The sequence below is a fragment of the Platichthys flesus genome, chromosome 19 (assembly GCF_949316205.1).
Source record: "Platichthys flesus chromosome 19, fPlaFle2.1, whole genome shotgun sequence".
Lineage (NCBI taxonomy): Eukaryota > Metazoa > Chordata > Actinopteri > Pleuronectiformes > Pleuronectidae > Platichthys > Platichthys flesus.
The window spans coordinates 9,019,280-9,037,883 of record NC_084963.1 but is presented as its reverse complement, the minus strand read 5'-3'; the positions used below and the strand labels follow the sequence as shown (position 1 = coordinate 9,037,883).

The 18,604-nt window shown below is 43.6% G+C and overlaps 1 protein-coding gene across 1 annotated transcript; it reads right to left on the bottom strand.

Annotated features, from left to right (window-relative positions):
* Positions 1-148: 148 nt before the first annotated feature.
* On the bottom strand, positions 149-16,772 carry rfx3 (regulatory factor X, 3 (influences HLA class II expression)). The gene is made up of 17 exons (XM_062412582.1): positions 16,641-16,772; positions 11,983-12,095; positions 11,736-11,824; positions 10,640-10,898; positions 9,332-9,406; positions 8,860-9,041; positions 8,624-8,743; positions 8,415-8,539; positions 8,181-8,296; positions 7,359-7,474; positions 7,086-7,240; positions 6,886-6,983; positions 6,598-6,747; positions 6,220-6,428; positions 5,976-6,129; positions 5,730-5,772; positions 149-5,564 (listed from the first exon to the last, which is right to left on the bottom strand). The coding sequence occupies exons 2-17, from the start codon at positions 12,088-12,090 to the stop codon at positions 5,284-5,286; spliced, it is 2,280 nt and encodes a 759-aa protein (XP_062268566.1). The 5' UTR covers positions 12,091-12,095; positions 16,641-16,772; the 3' UTR covers positions 149-5,283.
* Positions 16,773-18,604: the final 1,832 nt, after the last annotated feature.

Below are 18,604 nucleotides of genomic sequence, written 5' to 3'. Positions count from 1 at the left end.
TTTGTGCTCATCGTAAACTGAGTTTGAATGACATTGGTGTTTACATGTATGAATATGGTTGAATAAAACGTAATGGGCTAATAACGCTACAATTTAGTCATTTGATTTCTGTGTGTTTGAGCCTTAAGTGAGAGAGAGGACGCTGAACTTTGAACAAGAGAACATTTATTACTGCAAAGACGTGTCACAAATTTTAAGAAAACAACACTAAGAAGCTAGCCTGAGCTGAGATCTGAAATATTCAGAAAACCAAACTACATGTGTCTTTAATAGTTTCTATATTCATCAATACGACACACTAAATGATAATATCTTTATAAATATAAAAGTTCCCCAATTGTCCTTGTTTTTTATGCAAAATACACAATACAAATCACCCTACACGCATTGGTTTTGCTCGCCAAATTTGAGAAGATATGAAGAAAACTTAACAGCGCACGAAAAGAAAGTCACATGAAATTTGTGTGTATATATTATATCAGATACTATACACTATCCCACCAAAAAAAGAGGGAAAAGAAATTATCACAAAAAAAGCACTTAAGCCAACATATCCGATAAAATGTTCACCAAAAGAACAAATCACATAAATATACCTTTTCAGTTTTTGATATATACATATTTTTGTCTAGGGTGAATCGAAAATAAAAACCTTCCCCAAATGCCACTGCCAAATGCTTGTGCTTGCATTAGAGCGTGCTACAGATGGCCACGACTCACTGGACTGTCAAATGGCACTTGAAAACATCCAGATACAAATCTCAAACAGGTCACAGCATTCAGAAAAGATCATTTGACAAGAAAAGAAAGAAGCCCCAACAGAAATCACGATCATGAGAAAAACAAGTCGTAAGAGGGAGCGTTTTTTTACTTTACAGCCGCTCTCCTTGTTCATTAACCAGTTCTATACAATTTTTAAAAAGCCGCGTGCGGGTCATCTACCACGTGTAAACCACTCGGTGCGCGTCACATCCAGTAAATAGACAGCCCCAAGTCTGAGGGCGGGTCTTTTTTTTTTCTTTTCGTCTTCCTCAGCTCCGGTGTCTTCTCAATGGCAGCACCTGTGCAAGGAAACGTCCGCTCTGATGAGCCTCTATCTGTAGCCCACCAGAGACCCAATAGTCACCCAGGCCATCTGCTCTGGCCGGGGCGAAAAGGAAAAGGCACTGGAGTCTGCTATGGGTCAGTGAAGCTGCCATGTTGTCCTGGTGAAGAGTCCGTTCTTAGCTAAAACTCCTATGACATAGCTTATGTTTTTCTTTTTTCTTTTTCTTTTTCCGTCTGGTCAAAAAACAGGCTCATTTGCACGCACACACTCACAAAAATAACAATTCTACTTCTCAAGTTCAAACACACTGAGAAATTAAGTACAATTGTGTTGGCAGCATTATCATCAGTCCAGTGTTTTACCAGGCAGGCTTTGAGATGCAGAAAAAGCACACAAAAAAAATCACTGTGGCACATCAGTCCATGTGTGAAAAGAAAACAATAGGGGGGGGGACATTGTGAAAGAAACAAAACCGGATTCTAGCAGCACATGGGAGCCGTGCAAGACCAGAAAGCACTTATGATCCTAAAGCACACAATTCAAGATTCAAAGAAAGAACATTTTTTAAGCCATTTCCACTTCAGGCACACAAAAAAAAAAATGCATCTACAGTGTTGTAGTTAATTCACATGATAACGGAGGTGAGACTCGTATATATTAAATAAAACTAATCATTCAATAAGAGGCAAGATAATATATCCTGCAGAACCTCCATTCCTAACCAGTACACACTACCCAGGTTTACAGCATACTTCAAAAGATTTCAGTCACAGAACGTCATTTTTTTTCTTTTTTTCTTTTACAATCGCATTTTTCAAATAAATTCAGCGAGTCATGTGGGGTTAGTTTATTACAGGAGCACAGATTTATGGTGAGTCTCCGGAGAAAGAGGAAGACGATCTAGGGGCTTTATGTCTATGTGTCTGTTCACCTTGTGTTTTCTCCTTGACTCAAATAGCAAGAGTCAGGGAGCCATCGCTCATACAAGGTCGCTGTAGCTGCAGTCGGATGTAAACAAAATACTCCGGGCCTCCAGCTCCCAGCTCCCTTAAGGTTCACTGACCTTTTCTTGCAGACTTTTCACAACTGTCCTTAAGGGGTGTGATGATAAAGCCTTTTTGTGTGTGTGTCCGCTCGGTTCCTGGATCTGGTGTGCCAGACATTTCAAGCCAATAGGATCAGGGTAAGCCACAGTATGAGATGTGTGGGCTTAATAAATATGGACTGTGTCTTTGTGGTGGGGGACAAAAAACGTTGTCGAATTTTTTTTTAAACAAAACTCAGATAAGAGAGTACAATAAGAGTATCAGGGCCATGCTGAAGACAGGAAAATCTGAGATTTTGAGAGTAAAGTTGCAATTTTACAAGAACAAAGCAGCAATGTAAGTTGATAAAGAAGATATTTTTAAGAAATAAGCTTCAAGGAGAACCTGTGCTGGATACAAAACCTCACACAAATATCATTGTTTCTTGAGAATCTGGAACACCTCTTTGAAAATCACATCACACGTACATCACATCAAAGATTTACAGTCGACCGCATTTCCATTATCAGGCAACAGACTGATCTTCTGATGTTTCCCCTAAATTCAGACTTTCTCCTGGTAAATTTATTAATTTACTCTCAATATCTCAGGTTTTTTCCCTGTAAGTGGCCCTGATACTCATTCATACTTTACAGAATAAGACCTAAATGACAACATTTGCACAACCCCGCCCTCTTTTACAGCTGAGCATGTTTTCTACACAGCAACACAACCTAGATTCAGACAAAAAGGGCACAGATCCAGTATAATGACAGTTTCTGAGGAAATTTTTGGACTAGAGATTCTAAAAGACTGATTACAACAAATAACAGTGCCAACCCTTCTTCATAATCCTTCATAAACCTACATAAATGACTTACGAGGGGAAAATAAAACAAAAAGACAACAAACAAACCTCCTGGTCCTTCTGTACAGTAGGTCTGCTCTTTGCAGTGGTATAAATCCCCATTATAACATATGCATAATGAAACCAATAAAGAACACAATAAATATCAATAAATAAAAAATGTCTTCCGCAGAGAAGCGGTGCAGGTCGTTTAACAGGCATGGAAAAAAAAAACTAAATTAATTTAGTAGTTAAACAGTTCCTATTTAGAGGATTAATCTCAATAATCTCCACAACATAGAAGGCTGTAACAGTTCAAGTATAGATGTAGTCTAATGAAGAAAAAAGTTAGTACCCATGCCTTTCCCACTTGAGTCTATAAACTAATTACAGAGGAGCTACCGAAAGAAGCACAGTCACGTAGAAACAATCCGATCAACCACATAAAAAGCAAACACGTATCTGTAGTGTGTCGTCATTTCATATACTATACATATATATCTATATATCTCTTTGAATATCAGAAAATATCTACTTTTGGTCCACTGTCCAAAGATGATCTTCAAACAGGGAACAAAGGATGATGCTTTTTTTTTTTTTATGGGCTAAGAACTGAAATCACAATGTGTCAGAGGTGAGAGAAAAGCAATGCAGACTTTCTCTATCGCGTTGAGATTTGTGCAGTACAGAGGTGTGTGTGCAATAAGTGTTTGGTGACTGTTCTGCACGCGTCAAAAGGGCTGGCACCACTGGTTTGAGGTAGGGTGACTGATGGATGTGTTCCAACACACACACACACACACACACACACACACAAGCACGCAGACATAGGCATATCTATATACATATACAAACACAGTGCAGACCTACGCATCCATGTATATACACACTCACACGCACTTCACCCAGTAACGAAGGCTAATGCAAGAATAGGCCTCAAGAGGGCAGAGTTAGGGCAGGAGCAAGGCTAAAGACCGCGATTCAGAGACGTAAAGAAGCTTAGTAGAGCTGATCCAGAGAAAACAACAGATGTGTCTGGGCCTGGGTTCCTTGGTCTCCACACTGATGACCCGGCCCAAATCCAGCCACAAGTCACCGGAAAGCCAAAAGGTGTGGCTGGGACAATGCAGAGGGGCCGCGGGCTCTCGACACCGCACAGTCAGGACAACAAGGACAGCTGCATTTAAAGATAAGGCACTATGATAAAGCCGAGGTACATTTAATCCCTGACATTCCTTCTGCTCTGCAAACATGGCACTGTGGGGGGACAGGAGACGGCTCTCGGGTGGCCCCTGAGGCCTCACTCCCAGCTTCCTCTTGTTGGTTTGTTTTTTGGTCCTTTATGAACTTAAAAGATTTCTTCAAGACACAAACTAAAAAAAGAGAAAGAAACCGGAGGAATGTGTCTAGTAAGGTGTTTTCAAGATTACTTATTGTCACATCAGCGGAACTACAGAGCATCTCGAATGAACAAAGGCAAGCGTTATGCACGAGTGCATAGAAAAGCTAGCATCGAGGAAACGGTTTTTGTACAGCCGTTCTTCTCAATCTCTCTACACGTGAGTAGCAGCACAGATATTTCTTCAGGGAGTTCCTTTTTCTGTGGCTAAAAGCTGTAAGTGGTTATCGGTGGGTGGCTACCAAATTAAGAGACAAAATTGCCCATTGATCCTTTTTTTTTTTTAAATGTCATACACACATAGAGAGTCATCCTTTTGTTTTGAGCTACAAACAACACTCACATATTTTGTTCAGCCAAAAGTTAGTCAGCAGTTGGAATGTAAATCATACTAAAATTAGGGGGATAATGGGAAGTTAAAGCAAAACAGAACGATAGCACCATGAGGTTTGGGTCATACCAATTCAAAGTCAGATCTATGTACAGTAGATGAAGGTCTTGAGTCAATCGATGACTTTGCTCCTCTGGGACTGGTGACGTGGATTTGAGCTCTGAGACATCAGTAGTATGAAGGAGTGTGATTTTCTTTCAAGCTTATGCTTGTCTGTACAAACACAGACAGGTTTGTTGTTGATTCATGAATAACCAGGAAATGTTTTAACAAATTAGTCCTTTTCCTCCGGGTCCCTTCCACTTCTGCCGCACTATGGTAGAGCACAGACTTATGGGATGACGGAACATCCACAATCTAAGCAGTCGGACACGGACAGCACAACTTGGCCAGAGTGTCAGCCATTGGCACTCCTCCACTGACCAGGCTGGAGAGGAGAGCAGGTCCATTCAGGTACAGACGGAGACAATGCATGAAAGAGACAGAAACATCACGACTGACAGAGAGAAAGATATGTGGTGAGAGTGAAACAGCGTAAATAGGCTGGACACTGTTGGCCGTGCCCTCTGACCCTCAAACAGAGGCGTAGGTGTTGCCTGTGCTGCTGCAGTGGCGGATGTTGGGAGTACCGGCTGAGGGGGTGAGGATGTGCTCCGTGTGATCCTGCTGGGGCTGAGGCAGCGAGTGGAGGACACCTGGCTGGACGACGCCCACCACAGGGTGGGACCCGTCCTCTAGCGCCCCCACCTGGATCACCTGGATCACGTCGTGCTCCGACTTCTCCCGCTTGGCAAGAGGTTCCCCGGACTCCTCCAAGTCGTCATCCAGGTCACTGTCCATCCCACTAGTTTCATCTGGACAAGAAAGAGCGACACGTATTGAAACAATTGTCTTTTAGATTGTAGAGTTTCAATGGATCATCACAACAATAGTATTAAACAAAAATTATATTTCTCAGTGGCCCCACTGCAGTTGGCAACAAAATGAATCTATTTTAGCATAAATATTGCACCACATACCTTTATCCATGTTACTGAGGGAGAAGGTGTTCAGGCTGTCGAACTGAAAACAGACAAAAATCATAATTAGAGGGTCCATTTGAAATTGCATTGCTTTCATGTATCTAAATCAGAGACTGGTTTGTAAACTTGTGCTTTGAGGTATATTTTTAAATCAGGCATATCTATCATATATTGTAGTGTGTCACAATTGCACCATAAATACGATGAAGCTGAAAACCAAAACGAGTGGTGGCAAAGTTGTACCTCCCCCATGACACCGATGGGCGTCTCTCCGGTAGCTTGGGCCACACGATGCTCCACTAAGTAAAACATGTACTCATCGTAGAGCAGGCGAATCAGGTGGAAGGAACCGAAGCTGGCAGCACTGCGCAGGGTCAGGTCCCTGATCACCATCGAACTGCACAGACATTAAAGAAAACATTAAGTGTTCAGTTGCACACACACACACGGTCATGTCTCAGTGAGGCTGTTTGTTTTTTTTGCCGACCTGTAGAAGGACCATTTGAGCAGGAACTGTCGAGCTGCCCTGGGAAAAGTGGGCCGGTGCTCATAGGGCTTGAGCACCTGAGTGACCACGTTCTCCAGCCAGGCTGCCCATTGCTCCAACGAGCTTTGCTGCTGTAGCGTGGCCTTGAAGTCCTGCTCCAAGTGCTGAACCACTCCTTCCTCACACTGGCACACCCACGATGCCTGCTCCTACTCAGCAACAGAGACAGAACGGGAGGTTCACACGTGTCCAGTGAAAGGAAAAGTAAGACATATGTATATGTAATCTTTTGACACACTGATAAGAGAGAAGTGATATTACTGTTGACATTACAAAAGCACCGCTGCTGCGTATTCAAACACAAAGACCTGTGCTGACCTGTACGTTGGCAAAGTCAACACGGTTGAGATCACTCAGCATCTGGTTGATCTGTGACGTGTTCTGCAGCACAGCACGTGCCGCCTGAGCCAGGTGGTTCAGAGATGTGTATCTGCGCAGTGTTTGAGCAAAGGCACTTACAGCGGCAATCTGTGAAAACAATGATAACAAAAGGACCAGGTGTCACGACAGCTAGTTAATCGTTCATACTAAATTACTGACGTATTAGTTGTATATTTAGAACAGGAAATTTTGAAGAAATGTCTTATGAATACTGCAATAGTGCACCTTGGTCTGGACCATTCTCTGTGGAATGGCGTTCATAGCATTATTGAGCCAACCTTCCAGGCTTTTGGCAAAGTTGCGAATGGCTTGAGTCAAGGCACCTGCGAAACCAAACAACATGTCAGAAACAGCCTGTTCATTACAACAATACAAGCAGCACAGCACACGGGGGAATACGAGAGGTGTCTGGGACTGGGACTCACTGGGAATGGGTCTCAGGACATCAGGGATGAGGATCTCCACAAGGGCCTGATACATTAGGTGGTCACAGGTGCTCATCCACTTGAGTACAGCTTCGCTTCTGCACAGCGCCAGTAGTTGTGATTGGGGGAGCCGCGCTTCGATCTCGCTAATGCTGCTGCAGAAGGACCACATCAAAACTTTAAAAGATGCCTTTGAAATCTGTTCATTCCAAAAATAATAATTTGCATTCAAACGGATATTTTTGGAAAACGTTAAATCAACATGGTAATCACCTGTTTTCTATTTCAGTGGCACCCTCTACCGAATCAGGGGGAGAGTAACGCCAGAATGTCTGCCACAGCTTCTCAATTAGACTGAACTGGAGGTTGACAACCACGTCCAAGATAGCCTGCAACAGAAAAAGAGATTACACAAAAGGAGTTAAAAGGTTTCCCTTGAATTACTTTCTAAGAGGGGAAGAAATAGTGCCTGTTGATAGCAAGGTTTGCGCTTTATCCAGAAGAACCAGGACATTGTCAAGATTAAGTTTATTGTCAGCGCTCTCAAGGGCACAGATAAAATTCTATTTAGCCCTTCGTACTGATGTGGCTGAAATCTCACATGAACATCCCAAAAAAGCTCTGGATGTGCGTGAGGAATGTGTGACTGGTTTTTCTTCCATTGGTCATTGTTTTCCAGACAGGAGAAGAGCTGTGATTGAAAACCTCAATAGATGAAGAGGAAATTCAGTTCCTAAATGCCAGCGGATGGCATTTTACGAATCTCCGTCACTGTAAACACACATGACCTTTCCCAAAGTTTCCACCCTCTGAATCCTGCCAAAGTTTACATGTAATCCTAGTAGATTAAACTACTAAATGTCTGTGATGATAGCAATGAGGGAAAGCATGGACGGTTTCCTCAGAGAGAGTGAGACTTTTAATAGAAAATAAGTGAAATAGATTTATGTGTTGCTAGTCCAGGCAGATCAATAGGGAAATGAACTGTCAGAATGCCTGCATAGTGAGACATGCTGGTATCTATGAATGCTGCGATATTGAATGGAGTTATGTGTGCTGTGGCGACTTTGTGGTGGAAATGAAAAGCCAGCTAACCTCACAGTGCTCTCTGTAAAGGGACTGGAGAGCTTTCACATCTTCCGGACTGATGTTCTCTGTATTGCTCGGTCCCAGGTCCAGCTCAACAAAGTCAGGGAGGGCCCGCGATGCATCTGTTGGGATGATGAGATATTCAATTCAACACTTTGAAATAATCTGGCAAACATAAAGCAGAAATCAATGCATTTCGGATGCTTCACAGACATCTAGAGAAAGGAAAAAGCTGCTAACCTAGGAACTGCTGGTGGTGCTGGCTCTGCGCGATGACCGTCTGCTCCTCTGCACAAGGTTGGTTTTGGCCTCCGGCTGAGTAATTCTCCCCAGCGCCGCTGTCAAACTTCTGCACCGGCTTGAACCTGAAACCAGAGGGCTCACCTCAGCACTGATATAAGGTGAGATAAGTATCGCATGTCTAGCTGCATATCTGGCTGCCTGTTTACCTCTGTTTCTGCTGAACAGGCTGCTGTCTGAGAGCCATATACTGCATGTCCTCTTGGAGTCTATTGAGTGGGGAGTCTGGTTTTACACGTATACCGTAGTAATGATATTTGGAGTTGCCTCTGCAAAACAAAGAAACAGAAGTGAGCGCATATCGACAGAATCTTAAGGAGAGGTGAAAAGTTCACATGGATGAAAAACTGTTTTGAGGAGAGAGGAGAAGTTAGAAAAAGCGAACCTCGTCCCTAGGCGCCGTGTACGGAGTCCCATGAAGATGGAGCGGATGAGTTTGCCAAACGAGGCTGCATTCACAGGGTCCAGTTTCTGCTCCTGGCAGTGCCGTAGGTAATGATTGTAGAGGGTGGATCGTGGTAGACTTACGCCCTCTGCTGTCTCATAATTGTCCAACAGCCACTGGAGCTACAAGGGGAACACACGCTGCATTACTCAAGAGATTCACACTGGTCCACGCAAACTGTCTGGAAGGGCCTCGGGCCGACAGTCAGTAGACTGCCACGCTGCAGCTCTGCAAAAAGCATCTCTAATGCAGCCAGGGAATTAAAATGAATAATAACAAGTAAAAGAAGCAACAGCAAGCACCACACCAAACTCATATGTACAGAGGGGTTGAGAGAGGCAGAACAGCAAGAGGGTTGAGTTTAGCAGAAGTCAAGGTAAGACGAGGGCAAGCGTTTATAAAAACAACTTACATGGCTGTTGAGCAGCGAGCTTCTCTGACTGGATAAACCCTCCGATTTTTGGAGTGTCTCAATCGCCATTTCAATCTGATAAACCACGAAGCACAGGAAAACAAAATGTAAGAGGAGGGAAATGAACAAAAAAAAAACAAATAAACAAAAGCAAGACAAATCATAGGTTGATGTAGACACATTAGTGGCTACTAGCAAAATAAATATATTTAGGAAAGATTCCAAAGCAAGCACCACTAAACCCAAGCGGAGCAGGACGACCTGCCATTTCACAATCATCTTTGCCTGTTCCATATCACAAGAGCAAACGCTTTACAGGATGAGTATATCAGTTTGAGTATGTATTAAAAAATGCTAAAGTCACTCTTATTAAAGGATTGTTAATTAAGCATGATGTGTTTCCTGTTGGCAGCGTGGTGTCTCAGTGTTTAGCTCATTTTCTATCGAAAGGATTATTGGATTCAGACAAGTCTTCTCCCTGGTATTTAATTTGTATTGAAAAAAATTAAATCATACTGCACGACCAATTCATCTAGTCAAGTAGCACATCACTTAGAAGCATTCTTCTGAAGCCTGCAAACATTTCTTAGACATAAAAAAACAATTCAACGTTGCCACTCATTATTAATGGTTTTAAACTCTCCCACGACTGACATCCACATCATAATCATCCACACGTAATGTCAGTTAACACATCTTTACCACGTTTCTGCCAGAAGGCACCATTAGAGTGGACTACACAAAAATTCTCAATGGGGCGTTCAGATTGTAGCTACAGTGCAACTCCTTTGTACGATACACAACTCGCGTGAGGAGGGGGGGCATCTGCGGAGCTGTGCTTCCCCTCCCTCGCTCAATACACCTGTCTCTCAGGTTTGAGCCCCTCCTTTCTTCCTCTTCACCAAAGAGTGCTAATAAACCAGCAGATGAAATGAGGGATGGAAACTGGCAGTAGTTGTATCACTACAGAGACTCGGGGGCAGCCTACGCAGTTCATCGCATGCATCAGCAAGGATCAACGCCAGAGATATACACAATCATGGAGGAGGTGAACACAAAAGTTCTCTCTCTATAATGTAACATAATGCGTGTACACTGAAAGTTTAGAAACACAAACACTCCACTTAGGAGAGTTGACAGCCCACATTTTGAATCAAATCAGTGCATGGATTATGCAGAGACAGAGCATCTACTCCAACTGGAAGAGTGTACCACTACACACTAGTCAGATGTTCGATCGACAAAACACACAACAGCGGTCAGGCGAAGGCGGGCGAGGAACCCAGTTCGTGGGCGCTATGCACTTACAGTCGCCGGGGAAGCTCGTGCGGTCTGGGTGACAGGGTGCGGTCCGGTGTTGTCCATGAGGTACGCCCCCGAACTGCTGCTGATGACCTGACCCCCCGCCAGACCCATGTTCATCCCTCCGCTGCCCCCTCCTCCGTTGTTGGTCATGCCATGAGATGTCACCACAGTGGACCCTTGTGATGAGCTGCCCTGCGTGTCAAAGTAGCTCCCTCCACTGTTCTGGCTGTACAGCTGCGGCTCCGAGTACGAGTAGGTTCTTCTGTACAGAGGAGAGGTGAGCAGTCACTCAGTGAGACAGTGCGCCGGGACGGAAAATAAAACTGAGAGATAATGATTGAAGTACCTTTAATGCAGATATTTTATTTGTTGGGTTAATTTGCATTTCTTTAGTTCAAATATGGTTTCTTAATTATGTGAGTCACCTGTTAAAGGTAGATGGTACAAATTAAACATTACACAACCTCTTTATTGTTTATGCACTAGACTGTTAAAGGCTGTCAAAAGTAATTATCATAAAAAGTGTTTATTGGCTTTGTGTTTCACATTTAATTTTGAGAAGTCTTTAAATATAACTTTCCCAATATGTTTTTACAAGCCTGATACTCGGGCCACGTGTGTAGTTGTTTGGTGCAGGATTAAATATTTCTAGGTAGTCTCTAGTATTTCCACTAGTAGCCGAGGTCAGACAGCTTCAGTGTGTTTGTTTCTGTACATACACGTGTGTGTGTGTGTGTGTGAGTGTGTGTGTGTGTGTGAGAATCACAGTAGAACAAACACAGCTTGGGCTTGTTAGTGGAGTGTGTATGTAACCCCCGCTCCACAGACCCAGGGGACCCTCACGTAGCGTCAGCACTTAGAGGACAGGCCTACTTCTCGTCATGTTCAGGTGACTGAGCACAATCAAACGCACGACTGCAGACCCCTCAGAAAAGAAAACAAACGCAAGGAGACCCAACGCTCTCCCACCGACATCATGTGCTTGTGACATGAATGATGGCGTGAAGAGACTTAAGAGGAGAAAGAACAGGCTGCGGAGACGTAGCGCTAATATTTGTTGAGTGGTGTAAGAGCAGAGCTGAGTAGCAGAGTGACTCACATGTTGCCGTTGGTGTAGACGCCACTGTTTTCCTCCACATACTGCACCTGTGCTGGGTAAACATGCTGAACCTGTTGAACAGTCTGGGCCTGGCAACACAAATTTCAAATGTTGCAAATAAATGGTTTAGTTTAGACAAAAAATCACATGTTAGCAGGGAGACATGCAGACATGCATGGTGCAGGTATGCACAGTTGTGCAGCAAGATTCAGACATAAATACACACACACAGATAGACTGGATGTACCTGTTGCTGGACAGGCACCTGCTGGGTGGAGCCGGTAGGCTGGACAGGCACGGTGGTCTGAAGAGGGACAGTGGAGGTGGAGTCAGCGCCTGCTTCAGGGGTCTGCATGGCGCCTGAATAAGACAGAGAATACTCACTCTTACTGTAGATAAATATGAGCCAAAATAAGTGAAAGAAAAGAGCACCCAGTTCGAACCTACCAGTCCAACTGGTACAGCAACTTTACCACTCAATAACAACAACATTATCATCTTAATGCAACCTTGAGCCAACGCCTGTGTGGCGTAAAAGATTAATAATTAACTTAAACAAAGAGGAAATTGCTAAACGCTCTACTAAATACTTGTATTGTTTTTAAGTTGAGTTAATAAAAGAAAAAGAACACAGATTATTTTTTTATTCTCTCTTCAAATCAGTGCCATGATCGTAAGCTAACGTATCCCAAAATAAATCTTATCCTTAACATGAGTCCAAAACATAGCATGAAATAACAAATAGACACATTCATCAAAAAACATATAGCTTATAGAGGAAAATACATCCAATGTTTATCCTCCTGATTCAGTTATACCAGGGCATAAAATATGCTTTATTGATATCCTAATCAAGGCAACAGTGAACACGAGGTTTCGTCACAGATCAAATCAATGCTTCTAAATCTGCTCTCGAGCAATTCTACCCAAGCACCTGTTTCTGCCTTGTGGTACTCAATGTACTAAAAGCCTCATGCATCAGTGACACATGGACATGTCTCCATGTTCACAGCCATAAAACAAGTTAATATTTAACAAACTCCAAATAGATGTTGCTTTTTGTTGCTGTGTCAGTCCTGCACTTTTACGGGTCTTATTTTACCTGAGATTAAAAGGTACAGAGAACAAAAAGAAGCAGGTTTGGTGTGACTTGAGCAGAAAGAATCCTTATAACTAATAAATAAAAAGCTGCAGTGTGCATGAGAGACCTTTTCTACAGTACTCGCTAACTAAGGGGAAAGTGATCTATTTTCAAGATAAGGAGAAAGGGAGAGGAGAGACCGTTGTTGAACCTGTGTTTGTGAGTTAATAATAGTACGGCTAACATCACTCATTCCTTCCAGGGGAAGGCCACCTCCTCCCCATCACAGTTTCCATGAACAAGCCTCTCTTGGTTAATTAAGCTGGGTCTCCAAACAGCTTCAACTCTCTCCAGGGACAAGCCTTGCCTTTCTCTTCGGTATCATACAGGCCCCTTTTCCTGTGATTATCACTTTATTTGAGATGGGGTGACGAACGTCAAAGTTGGGACTCGAAAGCTGAGTCAATTCTACCTGGTGCACTGAGATTGTGAGAAAAAGTGAAGCGGCAGAAAAAAATCTGTTATTTCCTTAAAGACCCAGGTGAACCAAGATTCATTAACGCAGAGCCATCTGCTTTCAGCATGCCTATTTTGAACACCGGGGAAGGGGGATGTATGCATATACTATCACTGTCAGACACGTAAGCAGACTGTTGATAGACGGGCTGCGGTCTGGCTGATGGAAGAAGGAACTACCATCAAGAGAGGCATATGTTTATATTCTGTGATTTTGTAAAGATCCTGGCAAATAGGAAAATTCACTAAAAAAGCACAACATGGCGAGCAGCTCCTTTATCTTGAGGTGTGACAGCCGTTGGTTGAAGTGATGAAGATGTCATTCTGCACAGTCAAACTTCAGCTTACTACTGTTTTGCTTTAATAAAAAAAGGACTTGAGGAGAGCGGGGAATGTAGACTCATGTTCCACATTGCTATTTGAAAGCCAAAGTACATGTGCCCAACTGAGCCCACCTAATCGAGGAAAAGTGCCCCTACATCACAACACACTCTTGTTGCCTCACCCCAACCCCCTCCACAAATACACACACACACACACCTCCTGCCTCACAATTCAGGCACTCCCTTGTGGCCCACTTAAATGCTTTGCTCCACCGAGCAAGTGCAAGCCCTACAAAGACACAGAGGAACAAAAGCCACAGAGGAGGGCAACATTTTGCCCTACGTTTTTAACCCCCCCACCCAGTTCCTCATGCTAACCTTACAAGCAACAAATAGCAAAGACCGCTATATTCACAGTCACAGCTCCCAGAAAACAACACAGAGCCACCGTTCTCTAATGATCATGTAGGATGACAGTGGATTCTGATGCACCGAGTAAAGAAATATGAGCTGGTGAACAAGCCTGAAAAGTACACCAAACACAAATATCTCCTCTTTTCACAGACACATTCAACCCCAGTCAGGAGCAGATTTAGGTGCTAGTGCAGCAGGCGAACAGGTGAAGGGACATGTAAGTGGGAGCTGAAGAGGGGGGGAGGCAAAGCACTATTTGTTTAGGAGTTGGGTTTTAAATTAGAAACTAAACAGGAAGAGACTTGCGTGTTTTTGCACTAATAAACTGGATATTGTTATTATTTCCAGTTAGAATCAAAGCAACAAAGCATCAGACATTTGACCTGATTTGATGTCAAGACCGGATCATGAGAAACGGAGAAAAAAACGCATCGTGACACTGGTTAAGAAAACGTCCAAATCTACACTGATGAGCCGAGTTGCCTCATTTGGGTTTTGGAAGTAGAAAACAAGGACCTTTACACCCCCCCCCCCCCCCCCCCCTTTCATCAGCATCATACATTATCTCTGGCCGGCCTTGGCTGATAACAAACCAAACATGTCCCATCCTGCTAATCCATGAAAATGGATGGCTGGATAATTGAATTAATCAGGCCCTCTTTAAGTGATTGGAAATGCAACAGGATCCAGGCGGCAGGTGGCATGGTACTATTTCTGCCCTACTGGACTACAGGTAAGTGGTAACATGATCTGATAACTAGCAGTTTCCAACATCCTGTTTGTTTGTGTGTGTGGGTGTGTGTCGGGAGGGGTGTCTGTGCATGACCCTCATTGTGTGGTGTATGCCAATTCATCATTAAATGTATATGATTTTGATCTTTTCCTTTAGTATTTGGAAATGTGGTTTCAATAGTGTTTGACCAAATTAGTTTGAACTGATTTGAGGCAGTCAAAGCCACGTTTGCTTATCAGTACCAGGTCTGTCTCATTCAAAGGCCTTCTACATCAGTAGTTACATACACACAGATGATGAATTACATACAATTACACAAAATAATTTTAAAGGACGGTGGTGGACAACTAAAGTTTATATCCTAACTGAATACCTTGTCCGTGATGGACACATACACACATAGGCCTTGATGGTCAGGAGTCCCATCACCGCTGAAAGTGCACCTGTCACACACACACACACACACACACACACACACATACACATATATATATCCAACAGGAATGGGGGGAGGAGGGGGGGGGGGGTCGCAGATGTGCAGGAGACCCAGTGGACCCAAGAATAATTGTGATGCAACATTAGGAAACCAAGTCTAAACCTATATGACCCTCACACAATATTAACCAGCCCAAAACAGCAAGTTTACTATTCTATAGTGAGGCTAGGGAATATGTACATTTGACTGAAATAGATTAGATCACTTTCACCGAATCAAAGTGAGCATAAATCAGTTCTTACACAATAACAAGCTTGTTAACTCAGGACCATACACCCCCCCCCCCCACACACACACACACAGTGTGATTCTAGACTGAATTAAGTCTGTCTTCTTCTTCTTCTATGATCTTTGCTCCCTGAAACACAGGCACACATGGAGTGCGGATCTTTCTATCCCAAAATACAGAATAGATAATTTCATTGGTTTTTAATACGGATATATTCTGCAGTGGGCGGCGGAGCCCTGACGTCCACCAGCCCAGATAAACAGACACACTGCAGGGCAGGATAAAGCCGCAATTCGGGATTAAAATGGGCACCGACATTAAAAAGGTGTTTTGGATGATAATGATGCATATTTGCTCCCCCCCACCCTCAAGGCTGCAGCCCTTCGCCTTATGTCAGGTGTTAGCTTGTCGTGGCCATCGGATGCCACAAAGAGGGCTAGCGAAAGGCTATCTGGCTTCCCCTAAGACAAAAGGGAAAGTAATGGCTTAGCTATTGTGAAAAGCACTTGGTGTGTGTGTGGAGAAGCTAGCTCACTGCTGGTCGACGCTGCTGGTTGTGTATCCCCGACACGGTTTGACCAAACTTTGCCATATCACTGCCACATTAGCTTAAAATACACGTAAGGGGGGTGTGAGGGGGGGCATTGTGAGAAGCCAACGCTGGCATTAGCAACCTAGCAACAACAGACACCTGCTCCAGCTGACCCAGCTAGCATCCGCGGCTAGCCCCCCCAGAACCGATGCTACCGCTCCGCCAGCATGGTAAGTTCAAACACACGGGTCCCCCCCCACGAAAACCATTAAACGCCAGGTGGACTACGTGAGGGCGAAGCTGTAGCCACACAATGAAGCGCTGCTAGCGAGCCGGACACCTCACATCGGTGGGTATCTCCCCGGGCAGAGCGTTAGCCGAGCATGCTAGCACGTTACAAAGAAACACCCTCCGCTAGCAAAGTACCCCGAGAGCTACCCACCGGGAGGAGAGCGTTCATTCACCGGCGGACAAAACACACACACACCGAGCATATCTTCCCCCCTCCCCGGGCGAGCAGCGACGCCTCGGAGTTGAATTTGCGGTGGCGAAGGTGGTAGTAAAAGGGATTGATTCCAAACCTGAGCCGTGGACTGGTGGATGAGGATGAGGATGGTGGTGGAGGAGGAGGAGGAGGTGGTGATGATGGAGCGAGAGGTTGTTGTCGGTGGGTTACAGTCGCCAGGACTACGGTGGCTATGGCGCTGCTTCACCGGGCAACAGTTGCTATAAAACTCCCCGGGAGCGCGCATCCTCGTCGGGCAGGTGGGAGGAGATTCACGCGCATTCAATACAAGAAGAAATAATAAATAAAAAAACACACATCACACCCATCAGATCGATTTATATGGAGACTTTTTTATGAATCATGTGAAGGAGGTTGAACCCGAGGTGCTGCGTCCTGTGGGTGCAGAGATAACACCCAGGTTGTTGGATCCGTGTGAAGGTGCGAGTGGTTCTGTTTGTTTTCTCCATTTAAAGTTTTATCATCAATAAACCAAGATCCACGACAAATTTTTATTTTTTTAACACTGTCACAATTAGGATTTTCCCTGTAGTGATGATGCGCAATGATCAGGGCCGTGCACAGATTTTTTTTTTTTTGGGGGGGGGGGTCAGGTGCCCAAGTGAAAAAAGAGAAACCCCTCTTGTAATAATTTATTGAAATTTAGTGGCATACAGTCGTGCATTTTAATCACTCGTTTATTTCCGTTGGTTCACCAGAGAAATGAAGATTCACTCATTATCTACTCGCCACTCAGCCGATGGAGAGGGGGGTTGAGTCCACAAAACACTTTTGGAGTTTAAGAGGTAAACAGAACAAAATCCAAAATTAAAACGGCGTCATTTACACCATATTTTGATCCCAAATCTCCTCTGTTGTTCTCCTGTGGAGCCGCGTTCACTTCAGGCACACACACATGGTGTTAATGAAGCCGAATAATTTGAATGTCGGAGCTCACAGACACTTGACACCACAGGGGCAGTTTTTCTTTCCAGTTGTATTTTTTTTTTTACGTCTGAGGATTTGTGGTCACCAGTTGATTAAATTGTGTTGGATAGTGCTGCAAAGCTGTGTACCCCTGACACTGAAAAAGGCTGTGGATTCAACCCACCCCTCCATCAGCATAGTTGTAAGTAGGTATTGATTGAATTTAGTTTTTTGGTGAGCTGTCACTTTTTGTACCCATATGCCCATGAGAAGGTGCATTAGTACACACACAGGGACAAACACAAATAGAGTATTTCAAACTCTATGTTTACCTGGTCTAGACCAATAGGCTCTTCAGGGTTAGGGTTAGTGGCTTGGATAAGAAAAGTGAAATTGGAAGGTGCAGGGATTTGTGTGGTCTAGCAAAAATTTGAGCTCAAATACAGTTGTCGGGCATTACATGTTTTTGTTTAGAAATAAAATTCTTTCCTGAGCACTATAACCTATTCCCATTTTGACCAAAGAGACAGTGATGGCTTTAGACCTGGTTAATAAGTCTGTAATAGAGATTACAGATCTGCTATCAAGTTTCAAGTGTCATTCTCAGCATCAACAACATCAGGGTGTCAGCTTTTCATTCATGTTTCTGTTGACAGTAGCTTTTTCGCTCACAAAATCCGGGAATAAAAGGAGCATTGGTTTACCATTGAGTTCCTTGTTCCCGTCTCCAAACCACACTTCTTTAATGTTTCTATTTCCACACAGTGTAAGAAGGGCTAGAGTAAAGGACCCGGAGGAGAAAACAGCCATTATATTACTTCAAATAAGTGCTGAGACTTAACTTAATCTGATACAGATGTAGATGATCTGTAGATGGCTTGTTCGGCCGAAGGTGAATCTCCGCTGTGTGTTTTAAGGCCATTCGTTTTATTAGTCTTGCCATTAATCTCACTGTCTTTAGCCTTAAAGTTAACAAAAGCTCTTTTCTCTCTGAAAGTTCACATTTGAGCTCATCTTAACGCTAGACCTTATTTTTGCACATTATGCAAAAGTGGTAGATATGACAAAACACAGGTCATATATATATATCTATGAAACATAACATTTGTAATA